Genomic DNA, 19,040 nt, shown 5'->3' with positions numbered 1-19,040 from the left:
TCCTATTTTTCTCAACTCCATGTATTGGTGTGTGCGTGCGTGTGTGTGTGTGTGTGTGTGCGCGTGTGTGCGTGCGTGTGTGTGTGTGTGTGTGCGTGTGTGTGTACCTTCTGCAGGGTATAATTGCTCCAGGCTCCGATGCCGACATAGTAGTGTGGGACCCGGAGGCATCACGCACCATCTCTGCCAACACCCACCACCAGGCGGTCGACTTCAACATCTTCGAGGGCATGACCTGCCATGGAGTAGCCGTGGTAACCATCAGCCGTGGCAAGGTCGTCTGGGACCACGGAAAGGTAGAGAGTGTGTGTGGGGGGGGGGGGTGTACGTGTGTGTGTGTGTGTGTGTGTGTGTGCGTGTGTGTGTGTGCGAGCGCGCATGCATGTGTGTTGCTGCTGTGACTTGCACCGACTGCCACTGTATCTGCTCACTCTGGTCAATGTGGATTTCAGCTGAGTTCCACTTTGTGCCAGCACTGGGCAGGCTGAAAGTTGCTGAAACATTCTCCATGCCGGCTAGACCTCAAGGGCGCTGGAGACGTTCGCGCAACATTACTGTTGGCGTAGCATTAAACTCCGTGTCGGAAATGGCGTTCGAACGTCGGATTCGACCGTGAGCCGCACATTAGAATCTGATGTTCGAACGCCGCTTCCGATGTGAAATTTCACGCTGCGCAAGAATTGTTAGCGTCGTTCCAGCATCTCAGCTTACTGTGTTAGTGTGATGTTCATCTAGTTGTAAGTTTCATTGTGTTATCGTCTGGCCTCAAGCCAAGGTCCCTGGTTCGAGTCATGGAGGTGACTGTCAATTTTTTCTTCAGACTTTTCCCGTTTGCATCTTTCCCGCAAACCAATGAGTATGTATTATTCATTGTATTGTGTTGTGGTCTGTTTGTGTCGTTTCTGTGCGTGTGTGTGTGTTTGTGCAGCTGAACGTGGAGCGTGGTGCCGGACGGTACATTCCCCGTGAGCCCTACTCCACCATTGTCTACGATACCATCCTGCGGCGCAACACGGTACGTGTTTTTGTTTTGTTTTGTTTTTACAAAGACCACATTTAAAACAAACATGGGATGCAGCTAGGGGAAGCACGCACAACCTGAATCGTGGCAGTGGTGGTGAGGTTTAGGGAGCTCCGCCGACCTAGGGTCTCGACTTCATGGCAACCTGGACGCACCTGTGTGCCTCTCGTCTTCTCTTGTCTACACTGCTGCCTGGTGCTGAAGACCTGGGGCCCTGGGGGTTCCGAGTCGTAGCCTAGACCGTTCTTGTTGTTCATGTAGAGATCTCTACATTGCTGCGCCACCGTGTATGTGGACGGGTACATGGGAAACACAGAGTACAGTCATATACAGTCCTGCTCAATGAAGTCCAGTCGCGTCACTCACTCACGTTTGCGCCTTGCACATGTTCGCAGCCCAGTGTTCGCAGGTCTGGGGCTGGACAGCGCAGTTATGGTAGTTATGGTGTGGTGGTCCATGGAAATCTGTACACTCCCAAATGCTGCTGCTGCTGCTGCTCACCCTTGCTTGTACAGAGAAAAGTGCTGTAAACCGCCTCATTTTCGTGTCACTAAATGTTTGCGATTTCTCAGAACCGGCGAGCTTACGATGGCAACTGTTGTTGCGGAGCACTGTGTGGCCACACACATACACCCACTGTTGAAGTTTGATTCCACGACGGCTAATATTCGTGTTACGCTCTTACTGACACTGGGGAGTTGTTGGCCTTTATCAATGCTGGTTTGAGAGCTCAGCTTGCACATCATTGTGAACCTGATGAAGACAATTTGCCGAAACTACAGGAAGCCTCGCCACTTTAACATAGTTATGCTCTGCTCGCATGATAATAGCAAACCTTTTAATACGTCCCAAGACCCTTTTTTGCTACAAAAGGGTGAAGTTCACTATCTGTTAGCCGTTCTACATTATCAACCTTCACTGACGAGATCCTGATGATCGAAACAGCTGCTGTCTGAAGGAGCAGAGTACCAACTAAAGTGTCGCTTTGCTGATGGTGTGCTGTGGCAACGTGTTAAGCATTACCGTAGTTCCGCGTATATAAGCCCATGGGCCTATATCCGGATATAAGCCCACCTCCGTTTATAGGCCCATGGGCTAATAAACAGACCCAAACACCGTAGTACAGCATGTCAGTGCAGACTACATTACCAGTACCGGTACCTACGGTAGGCGGACAACCGCGCACGGACTTGTAGTGCTTTTTCGCGTGCCAGCTGCCTTCAAAATTCGAATATAGGCCCAGGGCTAAAAAACGAACCATTATTACTAATTTTTTTCCCCGGAAAATGCATTATTTTGTATATTAGCCCATGGGCTTATATGCACGGAACTACGGTAGGCAGTTTACAGGATGTTTTGTCCAATGACACAGAGTGTACTTTTTTAATTTTCACTGAGGTTTCTGTGTACACGACCTTCTTGTTGTTGTCTCAGACGCGTCAGCCGCAGAAGGTCGACAGGAAGCCCTACTCCGGCCCTGTGTGGACCAAGGACGGTGACATCATGGTGGGCGACGCAGCACCAGCGTCCGCCGAATCCTCGGCCGCCGACGACACGCCGACAAAGGATACGTCCTCGTCGCAGACCACTACACCAGGCTCTTCCTCACGACGAAGTAAGAGTCTTGTGACCATAGTTCTATCCTGTTGACGACGTCATGTATTGCTCTTCCGACAGCCAAACGTCGCTATGGTTTATTTTCTGTCACTTTCCTTGGCTCTGACCGCTGGAATGCCCTCCCAGCGGAGGTCCGCTCAAGTTCTTCCTTGCATACCTTCCGTAATTCTGTTCTTCATTTTTTAGGGTACCCTGTCAAAAGGCCTTAGGCCTGTGAGGATTGCCCTATCAAAAATTTAATAATAATAATAATAATAATAATAATACAAGAGGGTTCTGCATTCAGCTGGAAATGTTTTGCAAAGTGCATATACCCAAATCACTCTAGAAATTGCTATCTTCAAGCACTAGATTCCGTCGTGTCAGGATGGCCGAGCGGTCTAAGGCGCCAGACTCAAGGTCTTGTGTACCTTCTGCAGTCAATGCAGATTGGAGCCTTCTGGTCCACGTATGTGGGCGTGGGTTCGAATCCCACTTCTGACATGTTATTTTTTTTCTTTTACTCTTTTTTTTAACTTTTTGCGATGTGACACCTGCGACGACCTGCGACAGCGACACACTGTTCACAATCTGTTTTGGTGTTTGCGACATCGCCATACTCTAGTGGCACTGTGCACGTGCACTGCACATGACCAAAGTAGAAACTACTGTAGTTTCACAAATTTTCGGTGTACTTTTATTTTCGGTACTTTCGGTGCGTCTGTTTCATACCTGAAATTTCAATACGCCGAACAAACCCTAACACATAAACCGATAGGGAACTGCTTCTCTCTACCTAAATTTCTGTTCACCTTATTTGGCCTTTTTGCCCTCATACCGAAAATATTGAGCACCGAAACTTTCTGAAATTAGAGTGTACGCCATTTGTCTATTTCCTGCACCGCATGTCGCAAAGGTTTAACTTTCTTCAACTTCTGAGACAGGTGCCTTGCGACTATACGTGACAGCTCGCAACGGGCATTTTCTTGTCGCAACTGTCGCAGATCACGTGTCGCGTAGCAAAAAGTTGTATTGTGGATCGGCCTCTATAGGCACTTGCCCTCTGCTCCTTATGTGCATGTGTGCTTTAAACATGCGCTCTTTTCTTGTCTTGTTTGTCTACTGTAGCGGAGGCTCCTGGCGGTGGTCGTGCCAGCTCACGTGTGCTGCAACCACCGGGTGGCGGCGGATCTGGCATCTTCTTCGGATAAGCTAGGCGGCCACGTGTGCGTGTGCTGTGCGCTGACGCCGGTCAATGCTCGGTCATGCATACACCATCCCCGCGACCATTTGCCTTTTTTCTTCTTTTTCTTCTTTTCGCTGGATGAGTCCCACATCTTTCCTTTCTACCGGAAAACTTCGCGTACCCTCACCCTGTACCAACTGTGTGAGATCGTCATCCTGTGCTTGTCTTCTTGCTGCTCTCAATTTCCTATCCTATTTTAGCCGTATGCAATATTTTACTCTCTAGGTGGCCCCGTATTGTGAAAATATTCGTATAACCCTGCTTGTTGTTTTGTATCGTTGCTTAGCAGTGCTTTTCAGCTTCAGCCTGGATCCACTCTCTTCCCGCTATACGCTGCGCTTTGTCTGCGATCTCTTTACGTGCTTCTGTACTCGCTGTGCTGCTGAATTCGGCGCTGCCCGCCTCGTTCTGCATCTCTTGTTGGAGACGATGCTCTCGGCATCTTCAGCATTAATTTTCTGCTTTGTCCTGTTTCATCATTACTGTGCTGTGTGCCATGTATCCATCTTGGTGCTTCAGCTTGCCAAAGGTTACTTACTGTGCTTACGCATAGAAACAATGCTGCGAGTCCGATCGCAGCAAGTGTAGTAGATAAAGCTTTGATTGCTTTTTTTTTTGGTTTTTATTGCCATGCTGTTTCATTGCTCTCATTTTAGCCATCTGTCGGCTCCGTGTTTCGAGTTTTAAAGTTTTATCCTCGTAGTGCTGTGTGTTTGCTAGGTTTCGTTCATGCTCTGTCGGGCTTTTGCCATTGGATTTGGTGTTTTCTTTTTCTTTCTTTTTTTAGAGATGTAGACTTTTCACCGTGGTAATGATGATTTTTTGTCGTGTGCCTGGGGGGGGGGGGGGGGAGTCCAAGTCAGTATGTCCTGGTAAGCATGTTTTTTCCCCAGCACAAACAGAGAGCATGCAGACATGCGGACCAAGCACCCTTAGCAGGCTATAACAGCAGGCGCATAGCATAGCATCGCCGCACCGCCTTTGGAGGGGGACCGGGGGTATCCCCGTGAAAAATTTGAAATTAGGGTGCAACATTCTGCATCCTGGGCACTTTTGGCCGTGGTCGGGCGTAAAAGCTGCTATGTCCCTGAACAGTAATTCCTTGGGCAGGGTGACAGGATTTGGGAATCGCTGATGATTTTTTTCCTGTCCAGTTTCTCCATCATTGCGATGTGCATCGTCTGAGGTGAGAAGTCATAGCCAGTGTGAAAGCCTCTGATTGGCTGAAGCTACTGACCAATCAGAGCAGACATGCTCTCATGGGTCTGAACAGGCTATAAAAGTAATTGATCGGGTAGGGTGGTGGGAGGGAGAGATTTGGGATTTGCTGAAGTTTTTTTTGATTTTTTCTGTTCACATTCTCCATCGCTTGTACATAGTCTGAGGTGAGATTTTTTTGATTTTTTCTGTTCACATTCTCCATCGCTTGTACATAGTCTGAGGTGTGAAGTCATAGTGTGGAAAGACTGTGATTGGCTGAAGCTGCTGACCAATCAGAGCAGACATGCACTGCTGTGGGTCTGAGCAGGCTATAAAAGTAATTGATCGTTAGGGTGGTGGGAGGGAGAGATTTGGGATTTGCTGTTGAATTTGTTTCCGTCCAGATTCTCCATCACTCACTGGTCTACATTGTACTTCAAGTACATGTAGCTGAGAAGTCCTTGCCAGCTTGAAAGACTCTGATTGGCTGAACTTAGGCTGCTGACCAATCAGAGCAGAGCTACCCAGGGCCGGAGCAGTAGCAGCAGCCACTAGCGGCCATAACAACAATCACTGGAGAAGGGATGGCAGGAGGGGGATGTGGGATGTGCTGGTGGCTTTTTTTCTTTCTCAAGTTCTTCTTCTTCCCAGCTCAGTCTTCATCACTCACTTGCATCACTCAATAGCGTGTCCGGCAATGGCGGCCGTAGCAGTTACGGTGACCCTGCACTGAGATGTGCATGGTTTAGTCACAGCGGAGCTGTAAGAACAATCCATGCAGGCAGCACCAGCCCTGTGCATCACCATGGTAACTAACCACTGTCGGCGAGCTAGCGCAAAGGTAGGTAAGTTCACCCAGCAGGTTTACATTACTGGTAGTAGAGGTGTTCGATGGCAATTGCAGCCTGCCGGTCGTGGAGTATTCGATGATGTCACATCTCCCCGGCAACACGCTGGCTTTTCACCTTCTGCGACGTTACAGGGTCCGTTGGATGTTCTCCAGAGTTCTGCGATCACTGCGGCATTCTGCGGAAATTCTGCAACAAGCGGAATCGCGGAGGCCACATAGCCGCGGGGAAGAGAAGCTCCACGAGTGTGCCAAGTCTGCCAACACACACAGCACTACTTGGTACTCACCCATTGGAACTGACCTGTGGTGATCACACATCTACAACATGTTCTACTACGAATAACTACCGCATTTCCCCGATTATAAGTCGCACTCGATCATAAGTTGCACCCCCATTTTCAGGTTTGAGCAATAATGTTTTGATTTTATTGACTTCAGTAGTAAGTCATGCTCGATTATAAGTCGCACCCCCTTTCTCACCTTGAATTTTAGTGTAAAAAGGTGCGACTTATATTCAGGGAAATACGGTACTCGGTGTAGGAAAGAGAGAGAGTTGAACCTGCAGCATCTTTATGAAATTATGATACACTGTATACGACAACACGGGCATAATTATTGTAGGATTCGACGACACACGGTTGCCATGGTTATCACTCTGTACTACCAGTAGGAAAGCGGGGAGTGAATAATCTAATCCTTGTGAATGTCCATAACTATTATCTAATTTCAGAAGAAAAATGAATCTTACATCGTGTGGTATCCGTTGTGCAAAGGAAGTGAGATCATAAATTAATTCTTTGCCGGAGAATAAGTGAAAATTTCTCGAATGACATGGACCAAACGCGGGAAATAATATCGGCGCACACGTGGCTGAATGGGTTTAAAACATGGTGGTTGCAGCACTAAAAGTGTCGTTTTGTGACAATACGTGTACCAATATTGAACTTCTGGGAGAGCTCCATTGTCTTGCTGTAGTTCCGGTGTGCAATCTTGAGCACTGTTGCGCCCAAAAGCATCTTTTTACTTGAAGCTATTTTGAAATTTGCCACTTCCGCTACTTCAAAAGGAGCATGTTTTGTGGCTTCTCAGTGCTCTTTGCATTCGCATGGTGGCCCACACGGAGCACTGATGACCGCGGCTATCGTGCGACAGGGAATTCCCCACCGGTCATGGGTCGATCCCCGAATGATGATGCACGCCTTTCTGTCCAGCTTCAGAACGCGGTCGTACGGCACCGCGACACACCGAGATTAGCAACGCGTGCGCAGCGCAGTGAAGCCCCGCAACACATGCGTCATGATGTTGCCACACCAGCACCGCTACAGTAGCACTCCGGGAAGTCCCCGACGCGCTCGGCGAACCGCCTGTACACGGCATCGAACTCGCGCGCCTGCTCAGCCGTGAAGTGGTTGGTCCAGTCCCCAACCTGTCCCTTACGGAAGAACGGCACGTGGCCCGGTCGACGATACTGGTCGTCCCAGGAGTAATTCGCAGTCTTGTCCACTCGCATCGCCGAGAACGAGCTCTTTGCTACGACTTGGTCGATGACGCTGTCCGTCACATTGGCGAGATTGAGAAAAGACGCTACCTTGCACACCACCTGCCTCAGATCCTGCAAGGTGGATGGAGCAAATCACACAATAAACCTCAGGATACGATGTGACCATGTGTCTCGTTCCAAGTCAGTGGATCAGGGCCAGGGAAAGAATACAACTTGTTCATGAGGATACTAATTGTGTGCATGTGTGTGTGTGTGTGTGTGTGTGTGTGTGTGTGTTTATGTGTGTGGTGTGTGTGTGTGTGTGTGTGTGTGTGTGTGTGTGTGTGTGTGTGTGTGTGTTGTGTGCGCGTCTGTGTGCGTATGTCTGTGCACTCTCTCTCGCACAATCTCTAGCACACTCTCCCTGCACTGCACAACCAACCTGTTGCATCTCCTCGTAAGACACAACCAACACGTTGCGATAGTGACGACGTTGCCACCAGCCACACACGTGTTCAAACCAGGAACCGTACTCGGCTGTGTTAGCAGATGAAAAGACACATTACAAAAGAGATTACATTAGAAAAGACCAAATGCTGTAGACAGCAAGCTGTTTCGGCCATAAAGGCCTCATCAGTACAGCCACGAGCTAAATAGGCCGAGCGACCAGCCATGGTGCAAAGGAGGCACCACAGACATTGAGATAGCTCGTCGCTCTAGCGCCAGAGTGCTCAAGCTACAAACAGTAGCGGGCATTGCGCGATGCAGCAGCACTAGAGCAGCCTACTGAGAGAGGTCAACAAGACGAAAAGACTGTTTCTTTAAAAAAAGATCTCTGTCGAGGAACACAGGGACTAACCTTTTCCATTGAGAAAGATGTGAAAGAAGTCATTCCAGTCGCCGGTGAACTCGTACTTCTCGAATGCCCGCGTGTGATAGAACAATGAGACGGCGACGTCGCGCGGATCTCGCATGGCGTAGATGTATTTGGGCGAGCTTGCTGTCTCATCCATACTGCTGGGTTGGGGGACCATGTGATGCGGCCTGCACAGAACAACACCGGAGATGCCACATGAGTACCTGTATGCTGCAAAGCGACAAACGGTTGCGGGGCGCAAATTTTGCGTTTTCATAAATTGGGCTGGTTCACGATGAGAAACTTGTGCGATTCTTTGTCTTCAGTCGGATCTTGTACTGTCTACAATCAATGTACGGAGAGGTTTGCGGCGATTTATATTCGCGAATGTGTGATAGTCGCGAAAATAACGAAATTTAATCTCTAGCAAAAGTTTCTCACTTTACAGAGCAGTAAACCCTGTGTTTGTCAGACTCTGTACCAAGAGGAATCCTGTATTGGCTGGGCAAAATTTCATACACCAAAGTGCTGTGGATCGAACGAGCATCCCTGGATCAAGCGAAATGCTGTCATATCAGGACAGTTTTCGCTGCACCGAGGGCGTCCGGTTAGGGGACGTTTACTGCACTTCTCGCTATGCCCTTCCAAACAGAACAAAAATCAATAAATGTGTTTCATACACATACATACACATACATACACATACATACACATACATACATACACACATACACATACATATACATACATACACATACACACATACATACACGGTGCGTGCGAGACTCAGCTGGAGGCCAAGTTTTCCGCATCCGCCGTGGCAACGCCACCGCGCTCTAGGACCGTCTGAGGGGGCGTTGTGGAAGAGTTTAATACTAGAATTTCGAACATCAATTTTGAACAGCACTTGCAGATGGCCTACGTCATCCCAGTCCTTACCTACAACTGCGGCACTTGAGGCCTACCGATGTCGGAGCTCGCGCGAATGGATTCGTTCCACAGGACCCAGCTAAGGAGCATCATCGACATGCGGTACCCTAAACGAATTAGCAATGACACTCTGTATAAGCGCTGCGGAGCTGTCTCGATCAGCGAGATTATCACAAGGCAGCGCTACAGTCTCGCTGGCCATATCTTTCGTTTGGCCCCAACTGCTCCTCCAAAGTTGGCAATGGATATGTATCTTCGCTTGGCCAATGACGAGGCCACTGAACGCTTCAGGGGTCGACCTCGGACGACTTTGGTAACGGGTCTTGCAGACGGAACTGTCATCATGGCCCCCCACCTAACAGGACTGATTCTCGTGATCCACGTGATTCCACCAGACACGTTGTATGCATATTCTATTTTATTTTATACTTTGGATGAAGTTTTTCCATTAGTCCTATTGGTATTGTTGGTAACGGCTTTTGTTGACGTCACTTCTGTCATTTCATTGTATCGTATTACTCTTCAGACATCAATCCTGAATGGCATAAGCGAAAGTGGCACCCCCGCCACCTACGCGGACATGCTTTTAATAATAATATAATAATACTTACAGATGGCATTTCATAGTTCTCGGCGACGTCCAGAGGTCGATATTGTCAACATGGTACTCCTCCAGGAATGGTATGACATTGACAATGGCCTGGTCAGACTCCGTTTGCCCGTTGTTCTTCAGAAGTCGAACGATGTGCTGCATCCAAGTTGTTCCTGCATAAGGTCAAGAAGACATGGATACGGGAGGATAGACTTTTCTCAAACATTCTCCTTGTTACACCGGTACATGTCTACTCTTGTTAGTAGACAACCGGGGGGGGGGGGGGGGGGTAAACAACCCGGGGGGGGGGGGGGGGGTTAGACAACCCGGGGGGGTCAACATGTTTGTCTTGTAACGAGTACGACTATCATCTACTATCCAGACTTGCATGTACGTCTGTTAAATGCGTTTCAGGCGTTTCAGGATGTTCGATCGTCGTCTACTAATGAGGTTTGTCTAGTAACCTATGAGCACGAGTGCGTGTAAACAGTCAAGCGGCAGACGATAAGAAAAGTGCTGCCCTCGCATTTCTGCAGTACCGGCTCTGTTATCTCAACTCCTAAGCATTCGACGACCACAGGTCCCTTACAGTTCTGGCATTCGCATTCACTCGTGGCGCGCTGCCTTCAGTACGTAGTGAAATGACGATGAAACTGACTGAGGTGAGTTTTCCCACGGTTAAGTAAGGTGCGACGATTTCACGCCTAATACGGAAGTTCCGAAGGCAATGTCTGTACACTACGTATGACGTACAAACCCATCCGAAGTCAAACCGAGAAATGCGGACTACAGGCCGTAGCAAAGTAGATCATTAAAATGACGCAATGCCGGCCCAGCTGATTCTGGAATACCGGAGTTTGCGGCTATGCAATGTAGGCACTGTGCCATCTGCCGAGTTGCATTGTTCTCTCCCGGGTTCTGTGCTCTGGATAATGATTATGCATGGTGTGTACATGTACATGATATGAATGGTTATGCAGAGCTCACTGACTTGTCAGTTTGAGCATCTGGCAAGGTACATTCGGGCCTGGTTTAAATATGGCTTTGGGACATTTATTTTTCATTGCTATCAGGTTCGGCCTCACTTTCTCTGTGCTGCGCTGATGAGTCCACAAAGGACGAAACAGGTCTGTCCGCAGATTGATATGAATGGTATGTGCACAACGCTAAGGTGTGCTGATCTTACACGACACCTCATTATGCAAGCCAGTCTGCCACGGTGTAGGTATGTTACAATACACACGGCTCGGCGGCTCAGCTATTCGACAAATTTGACACTTGGCCTCTCGCGATGCTCTATGATCGCACAGGCAATAGTATTCATAGCATAGCCTATCCCCTCCATCTCATGGACAGGCCATGCTGTGTGCTATACAGACACCAGGTAATCTACTTGTTTTGTTACTATTAAAGCAGTACTGCTACTACTATCGTTGATACCCTCAGGCTACCATTATACCTCTAAATACGTGAGAAACACTTTGAACGCATCCTGGGTTACGTCCCCTGTTTTTCATCCTTGCATGCCTTGTACTGCAGCGGTCTAATGACCGCCAAACACACACACACACACACACACACACACACACACACACACACACACACACACACACACAGACTTCCATACACACATATACACATACACATGCATGCATACACACATGCACACAAGCATATTATTATGCACACACGCACATGCACACACACACACACACACACACACACACACACACACACCACACACACACACACACACACACACACACACACACACACACACCTTTGGATCTTTGGAAAGCCCATCGCCAAAGGCGATGATAGCTACAAACACACACACACACACACACACAGTGACACACACACAGTGACACACACACACACAGTGACACACACACACACACACACACACACAGTGACACACACACACAGTGACACACACACACACACACACACACAGTGACACACACACACACACACACACACACACACACAGTGACACACACACACACACACACACACAGTGACACACACACACACACACACACACACACACACACACACAGTGACACACACACACACCAGCACTTGATAAAGTGCCCAACTCAAGTGGATCAGAACTGACGAACAATAGAGATACACAATGACGTACAAGGCAGCTGGCCTGTGGCTCTGGCGAGGTGTGATCCACTTCTTGAATTCTGGGGCAGCTAAGAATTGTGATTGAAGAGTTTAAGGGCATTGACCTTGCTCATTTGGTCTTGGCCTGTTTGCCATGCATACCTCCAGCACTTCAACCGCCTTTCTTGAAGTAGAAGACAGTTTTCAACTTCCCATCCTACTCAATGGCACTGAGTCTGTAGTCCTAATTAACATGATCATACACATATTAACGCAATGAATAGCGTGAGTTGCCCACTCGGTACAGACAAGGTACGCAAAACCAGATGTCATGTACATTCCTAAAAATGTATTCCAGGCCAACTCATCAGTAGGACATACAGGACGGTCATGTAGTTTTTTTCTTTAGGCGTTTGTCCTGAGCACGCAACTCACTCTACTCGGGATTGCGTTAGTGTATCATTCTTATCTCCATGTAATGAAAGCTTTTTGATCCCACGTACGGTGGAGCTTACTTAGTACAGTACATGGCAAGGTACGGTCGGGCCTGGTTTAAATCTGGCTTTGGAAATTTTGTTTTCACTGCTATCAGGTTCGGCCTCGTTTTCTCGGTGCTGCGCTGAGGAGACCACAGAGGACGAAACAGTTCTGTCCGCAGATTGAGAACTTGTACTACATGTACATACATTGACAGGACATACCGTATTATCTCTAATATAAGCACGGTCCTTTATTTTTTCAATGTACCTCTGCCCCGTGCTATTAATGGAGACGTTCCTTTATTGGAGACTGTTCCATTATTATTTCAACCTCACTTCATAGGCATGTTGCCATGGCCAAATTCATGTCAGACACACACATTTCAGGGGTTTTTCGCCGGTACAGATAATGAATCTACACTAGTGTGCTTATAATGGAGACTGAGCACTTTATTTTTTGAATGCTGCCCCAAGGTGTTCTATTATTGGAGACATGCTATTATTGGAGACTGTGCTTATATTAGAGATAATACGGTAGGCATGTAGTTGCTTAGTACAAACTCTGATAACACATACACTTGACTGGTACAAACTCTGATAACACATACACTCAGTCAATGGAATGAACATTAGGCCACCCTTTGTTAATTCATTGTTTAACGTCCTTTTTTTCACGAAAAGGTACGCGGGAGGGCGGAAAAAAAACAAAAGCCCATTCCAAAAACTGGAAACCCCAATCAAACATTTTGACCAGTAAAGCATGTGATATATAGAATATTTCTGGGTCTAACGGCACTTGCAGGCATAGAACAACACTCTTTGATGGTACATCTGTTCGCTCTTGTACAGATTATCGCCCATTTGTTCGTTCATGCTCAACATTTCTAGGGGCTCCCGTAAGAAGACCATAGGTCTGTGGGAAACACCCTAGTATAATAAATAAAATAATAATAATAAATAAAATTGGAGCACATGCCAGATGAATCCAACAAAACAGGTACATAGCATGGAGTTAGCATGTCATGAATTCATTACATCTGGATTTTTACTAGGGCACACACCGTACGATATTTAAAAGCCAACAAAAAAAGAAAAAGAACACAAGACAAAGGCATGCCCGGGAGGCAAGATTATAAGTTTAAGGTCATGATCGGCACACTGTGAAACTACACAATCATGTATTTACAACTTCGCATATTATTGGTACTACTACTTTCTTGTTTTTTTTTCCGGTCGGAGGCAAAAAGGTACGCGGGCGCGGACGTTAAACAACGAAAAAAGAAAGGGTGGCCTTATTCGGAGCAAGGGTGTTTTTGCGTTTGTTCGGACAAGACGTACCGGCTAAATACACTTTCATGTGTCCCCATGGTTACGCATCATTGGAGTTCCACTCAGTGCACGCTGTACTGTTCAGAGTAGGGCTGAGTCGGGTAGCATTTTCTTCGGGTATCGGGTCCGGGTAGTTTTCCACGGGTAGCACGGGGACCCGATCGGGTAATGTTTCCATGGTAAGACCACAATGCACACCGGCCCCTTCCCTTGCGCATTGGGTAGACATGCGTGAATTATTTGTACACGTGCACTGTACATGATGTCATCTGCGACCTCGGGTTTTCGGGTACTATTCGGTACCCGACTACCCGAGGTCCTCACGGTTAGCACGGGTACCCGACTATCCGTGCACATCACTAGTTCAGAGCCCCAAATCCAAATACACAGGCTAATGTAAGAGTTGAAACTGTGTGAGGAGTCTAAAGTGAAATTAAACGATTTGCAAACACGTCCCACTTAGCGGGCACAACGTTTAATGACGGTGCCATAACACACCTGCCTTCTGATTTCCCTAACATGATAATTATAAAGGAGAGAAGGAACAACATAATATTATGTGTAACGTTTCTTGAGTCAAGGATGTATTCTTTCTCATCAGAGCATTACGCTACGGTACCCCATTCGAGATTCAACTCTTACAGTACTTCATCCTGGGGGTTGCATGGCTGAATCAACGCACAAGCCAAGTTACTTCTTACAGCGCACTGCCGAGTAGTTACACATTCACAGCCATTAGATGAGTTTTGGCCACGCTACAGAATGACAAATATGGCAATAAGTAAGGTGGTCAAGCATTGGGTTATCCCGACAAAGAACTATCGTTTTACGACAAAGAATTATTGTTTTACGAGCTTCACCTAGACTAGAGCTTGGCTAGGCGGGCTGAACCGCATACTATGGGAAACACCGAACATTCCAGCCTGGCAAATTAGGCTTGTTCCGGGCAGACTTTTGTGCTGCAGGTGATCAAGTGTGTCGGAAAACGTGTCAAGTGGTATTGTCCAACTATTTACTTTGGGGACTGTAGAGGAAGTGCGTGTCACTGCCTAGCCCAGGCCCTAGGTCACACAGTGTTCTGCCAGCAACAGTGTCAATGGTATAGTATTAGTACTTATGAGTCCTGCCCGCCGGCCATACACTAGTGAGTGTACACTAGTGAGTGCATGGTGAGTGAAATCCAACAGCATGGATAACACAATGCTAGGGACTGCACAACCCAAGCACTAGGAACAGTGCAGTGTGCAGTGTGGGCGGCAGCTCTGGTCTATTCATGGGGTTGGATTCCATCCGTTCCCGCCACTTCAACAGAGTAGAGTAGGCTTTATCAATGCAAGCTACTGTATGGCCCCATGACAGCCCCATCCCCTCATCTACACCCATATCTACATGTTAGTTTTCAGTTGCATCAGATAAAGGATGTATATGCCTCACCAATGGGCACATCCCAGATGGCAGGGTGTTCATAACACATACTGAGAGCATATTCCATGGCCTTGTGTCCGTGTGGCACTACTAGTACTTCAAACATAGCTGCCTTATTGCACATCAATGGGGACTATGTGACCAGTGCAGTAGTCGTAAAAGACAAAGACAGTAAGTACTAGTACTGTAGTAGTACTAGTAGTACTTGGACGTAAGCTGATATCACGGTTATTAATCAAATCAATGTCCCTGGCCCTGGTGGGTGGATTCTTGCTTGTGCTAGTGTTGGTTTCTATGAATGCTACATTGATTACTACTGTAGTATGCATGCCTGCACCAATGCCTAGCCTGGGGGGGGGGGGGGTAGCTGGCACAGTGGTACTCATGTACTAGTGCTTGCCACCCAACAAAACATACATTGCACACACTGACTCAGCTAAGTGAATTATAGACTTGCTGAATGACTGAGGAGGAAGACCGTGACACTGGGCCCTGGCCGCTGGGCAGGCGAAAGGCATCAAACACGTGCTCCAGTTACAGGGGGTGGTGGACATTCCATCGAGGCTCTGGGCTTGGGGTATCCGGCCTTACACAATGACTTTAGTTTGGACGTACTAGTAGTACTGAGCTGCTGGGAAAGACTACTATAGTATAATTTAAGTGCTAGATTGCCGCCTAGATCCTGGACTTGGGCCACTTTCACACGTGCATTCACACATGGTAAAACACCATGTGCATGCGTCATGTTCTTCAAAGTGCCCTTAGAAATAGAAACATGGACAAAATTAAAAAAATCACATCCACCTTGAAATCCATCCGCGAACTGCCCTCAAGACGACTTTGAAAACGATTTTTTTTGCATTTCGTTTCCAGAAAAGTCGTGTTGTCAGTCGGTTGGAGGATGTGACTATCAGAGCATGCCTAGACTGGGCTGTGGACCAAGGAGAACGCAATGGTGCTACTTTTGAAGTATGACGAAGAGGTGACACAAGCTGAATTTGTATACGAAGCAGCTGGTCACCGCACTGTTACTATGTGCAATACAGTACTAAGATCGGAAAATTTAGATAGAGAAGATCGGCAATTTGAAGTCGAAGGCCAAATTTCAACGGCTGCGCTTCACCATGGATACCTGGTCACACGGGCCACGTTTTAGGTGCATGGCGCGTATCTGCATTCCCTGTGTGAACGCATACTTGTTCCAAATGATTTCCACATGGGCGTTTGCAGAGCTCACTGACTTGTCAGTTCGAGCACTCTGGCAAGGTACGTTCGGGCCTGGTTTAAATCTGGCTTTGGAAAATATATTTTTCATGGCTATCATGTTCGACCTCATTCTCTCTCTGTGCTGCGCTGATGAGTCCACAAAGGACGAAACAGTTCTGTCCGCAGATTGAGTGTTTGTACCAATGTGAGAATACAGGCTAACGCAGTGGTGCTGGGGTGTCACTGCCAGAACTGATGGCGATGGATCCAGCAAACTATGACACAGCTCTTGCTGAGTTAGTTCGCCATTTCGTAGCTGCTGCTGGATGTTATCCTCAAGTTGGACTGGGAGCCGTGGCTGTTGAATGGTACAAATTATTTATTTACTGTAAAACTGGAAAAAGTTGAACGACCAGAAAGTTTAACGTTTTTGTAATTGTGGCATGATAACGTGCAGAAAGTTTAATGATGGCTACCTGGCTACCCATCTGTAGGCGCATCTTTACACAGACATCTTAAACCGGGTTCGCGATAACGTTTCTTCAAATGAAGAAAAAAATTGGACTCGTTAGACATCCCAGTTTTACAGTAAATGTAAAACAAGGACAACGGCGACAACAGCAAGAACACCTCCAGTGTCTCTTACTGGCCACAGGCCATCGCGAGAATAATTATTTGACACAAGTTTCCTCAATGCACCATTGTCCAACAACGTCCCCAGCTCTCTAACAACTGAGAAAAGCACGGCCTTCACTCGACAGGATAATTCCCTGCGGGCATGGGCGATGTCGTTACGCCATTGTGCCGTAGGGGTTCTTCCCTGACACGTAGAGCATGCGCTACCCCATGTGAGATACGATCCGGACATGGGCGATGTTGTTACGCTATTGTGCCGTAGGGGTTTTTCCCTGACACGTAGAGCATGCGCTACTCCATGTGAGATACGATGTTTGGCGTTAAAAACCAAAAAAACTCACACTTCTCCTGTCATGGACTAACCGGTATAGCAATGATTATAATTATCTGCCATTGGGGCCCAGTCCGTAAATGCGTGTATTTACTTAGAGACGTCTATTGGGCGTTTGTGGGTGGGTGGGTTCGCCTGCAGGGCATCTCTAAAAAAATACATTTCGGAGCGCATGCACACCATACCGCGCGTGTACATGTATATGTACATGATGTAGCACTGCTAGAGCTAGTACAGGTAGGCCTCAAGACGCACTACACTGCACTGCACTGCGCGCGTCACCACAGAGTAGACAGGTACCACCATTGTTTGTGTAGTACACATACTCTGTACTCCCAGAAACATGCGCTGGTCAGGCATACCATTAGCTTTTTTTTCTCTTGTTGTTATGTCATGTATGTACATTGTGTCAAACCTACTTGTGTTTGTCCTGTATGTCCATGTGTGTGTTTGTCCTGTATGTCCATGTGTGTGTTTGTCCTGTATGTCCATGCGTGTGTTTGTCCTGATATACTGTATACCGATCATGTGTCTTGTTGTGTGCATTGTACAGGATGGTGTTATTATGAGTGGTATTATCTGCATTTGGGGGGGGGGGGGGGGGGGGGGAGCATTTCTGGCCCGGTAATGTTGGGTGGGTGGGTCAAGAAAAAAACTCCCGTTTATGATGTCTCTAAGTAAAAACATGTGTTTACGGACTCCCCCCCCCCCCCCCCGGCCATGGGCCATCGTGGAAATAATAAAGAATAGCAATAATCTTCTTTCCCTCAAACCAGTGAATAATCATTATGATTGTAAGACGAATTACTGTCATACTGACCAGAACATGTTGAGGAAACCCTCTCAAGTCTCAATCTCAGGACTACTTACCGCTTTTCGAGTAGGTGCACACAAATACATCGTCGCTCCTGGTTTTACACCGCTTCAAACTGTCCAGATTCTCCGGACGGACGAGCGGCGGAAAGTTTTTGCCGTCGTACGTGTTGTAGTTGGGCAGCCATTCCTGCTCCAGGCCAGCAGTAGGGCTGACCGATGCATCCGTACAAGGCGACGTCGGGTCGGACTCCGATAGCGCCAGACTGGAGTCGGAGCTGCTTCGTTCAGCCATCAGATATTAGCTTGTTGCGGCAATTAATTTAGTAGGCCAGGCTAGCGGGCAAGATGCGGACCAGATGTTGCCGGGCTACCGCAACGCGGGTATGTGAATAACCAGATAACGTATTAACGAGCCCCGTTGGAGAGCCCACAATGCACGAACGGGAGAAGGCAAGGCAGGTGAAACCCACGTCTTATGTTACAGCAAACAGGCAAACACTGACTGTTTGCGGCACGGCAGGCACAAATCCGCCGTCGTCGCTGTGTCAAACTCACGGAAGTTCCGAAAGCTTTCAACAGCCAGTGGGGTTCGGACTGCTGTCGTATCGGCCGGAGGATGGCAGCAGCAACAGACTGTCAGCAAACAGTACACTGGACCTGCGAGTGTGTGTCTCACTTGTTCTCCAAAACGTCACCAGAAAGATCAGTCCAGTGACTGCTGCTCCGGGAGGAGAATGATGGGGAGCGGAAAATCAAGGAAACGCTCCAACACAGGTGATTCGACGACTGCCGTCACATGGCATGGATCTCCGCTTTTCTTGAGTCTTGCTGCTGCCATGTAGAGTACACGAAAATCATGTATCAGCTACGAGCACTTCATACCGATATGAGTACGAGTGGCTACTAAGTAAGTACTGCGCACGCATTGT

The 19,040-nt window shown here is 47.7% G+C and overlaps 2 protein-coding genes and 1 non-coding gene across 3 annotated transcripts in view; 2 read left to right on the top strand and 1 right to left on the bottom strand.

Annotated features, from left to right (window-relative positions):
• LOC135829887 (dihydropyrimidinase-like) overlaps nt 1-4,675 on the top strand; it is a 20,445-nt gene extending 15,770 nt beyond the window's left edge. Inside the window, exons 17-20 of the mRNA XM_065342270.1 lie at nt 117-296; nt 929-1,015; nt 2,456-2,636; nt 3,746-4,675. Coding sequence (XP_065198342.1) covers nt 117-296; nt 929-1,015; nt 2,456-2,636; nt 3,746-3,828 — 531 coding nt within the window. The 3' untranslated portion in view covers nt 3,829-4,675. The remainder of the gene's footprint in view (nt 1-116; nt 297-928; nt 1,016-2,455; nt 2,637-3,745) is intronic.
• Nucleotides 3,000-3,121, top strand: Trnal-caa (transfer RNA leucine (anticodon CAA)). The gene is made up of 2 exons: nt 3,000-3,037; nt 3,076-3,121. It is a non-coding gene; the product is annotated as a tRNA-Leu (tRNA).
• Nucleotides 4,676-6,444: 1,769 nt separating the features above from the next.
• LOC135829372 (sulfotransferase 1C2-like) lies at nt 6,445-19,040 on the bottom strand. The gene is made up of 5 exons (XM_065341776.1): nt 18,166-19,040; nt 9,791-9,944; nt 8,253-8,437; nt 7,836-7,930; nt 6,445-7,525 (listed from the first exon to the last, which is right to left on the bottom strand). Exons 1-5 carry the CDS (start codon nt 18,401-18,403, stop codon nt 7,208-7,210), a joined length of 990 nt encoding a protein of 329 aa, XP_065197848.1. The 5' UTR covers nt 18,404-19,040; the 3' UTR covers nt 6,445-7,207.

This window comes from Sycon ciliatum, chromosome 13 (assembly GCF_964019385.1).
Source record: "Sycon ciliatum chromosome 13, ocSycCili1.1, whole genome shotgun sequence".
NCBI lineage: Eukaryota > Metazoa > Porifera > Calcarea > Leucosolenida > Sycettidae > Sycon > Sycon ciliatum.
The sequence above is the reverse complement of the archived record's forward strand: the minus strand, read 5'-3'. Positions and strand labels throughout refer to the sequence as shown.

Bases quoted from the DNA above. Each gene is read 5' to 3' on its own strand.
- LOC135829372 (XM_065341776.1), bottom strand. From the start codon at position 18,403: ATGGCTGAACGAAGCAGCTCCGACTCCAGTCTGGCGCTATCGGAGTCC. The intron at 9,945-18,165 runs GTAAGTAGTCCT...GACCTTATGCAG, and splicing joins GTGCACCTACTCGAAAAGCG to GAACAACTTGGATGCAGCAC. The intron at 8,438-9,790 runs GTAAGTATTATT...TGTTCTGTGCAG, and splicing joins AGAACTATGAAATGCCATCT to GCCGCATCACATGGTCCCCC.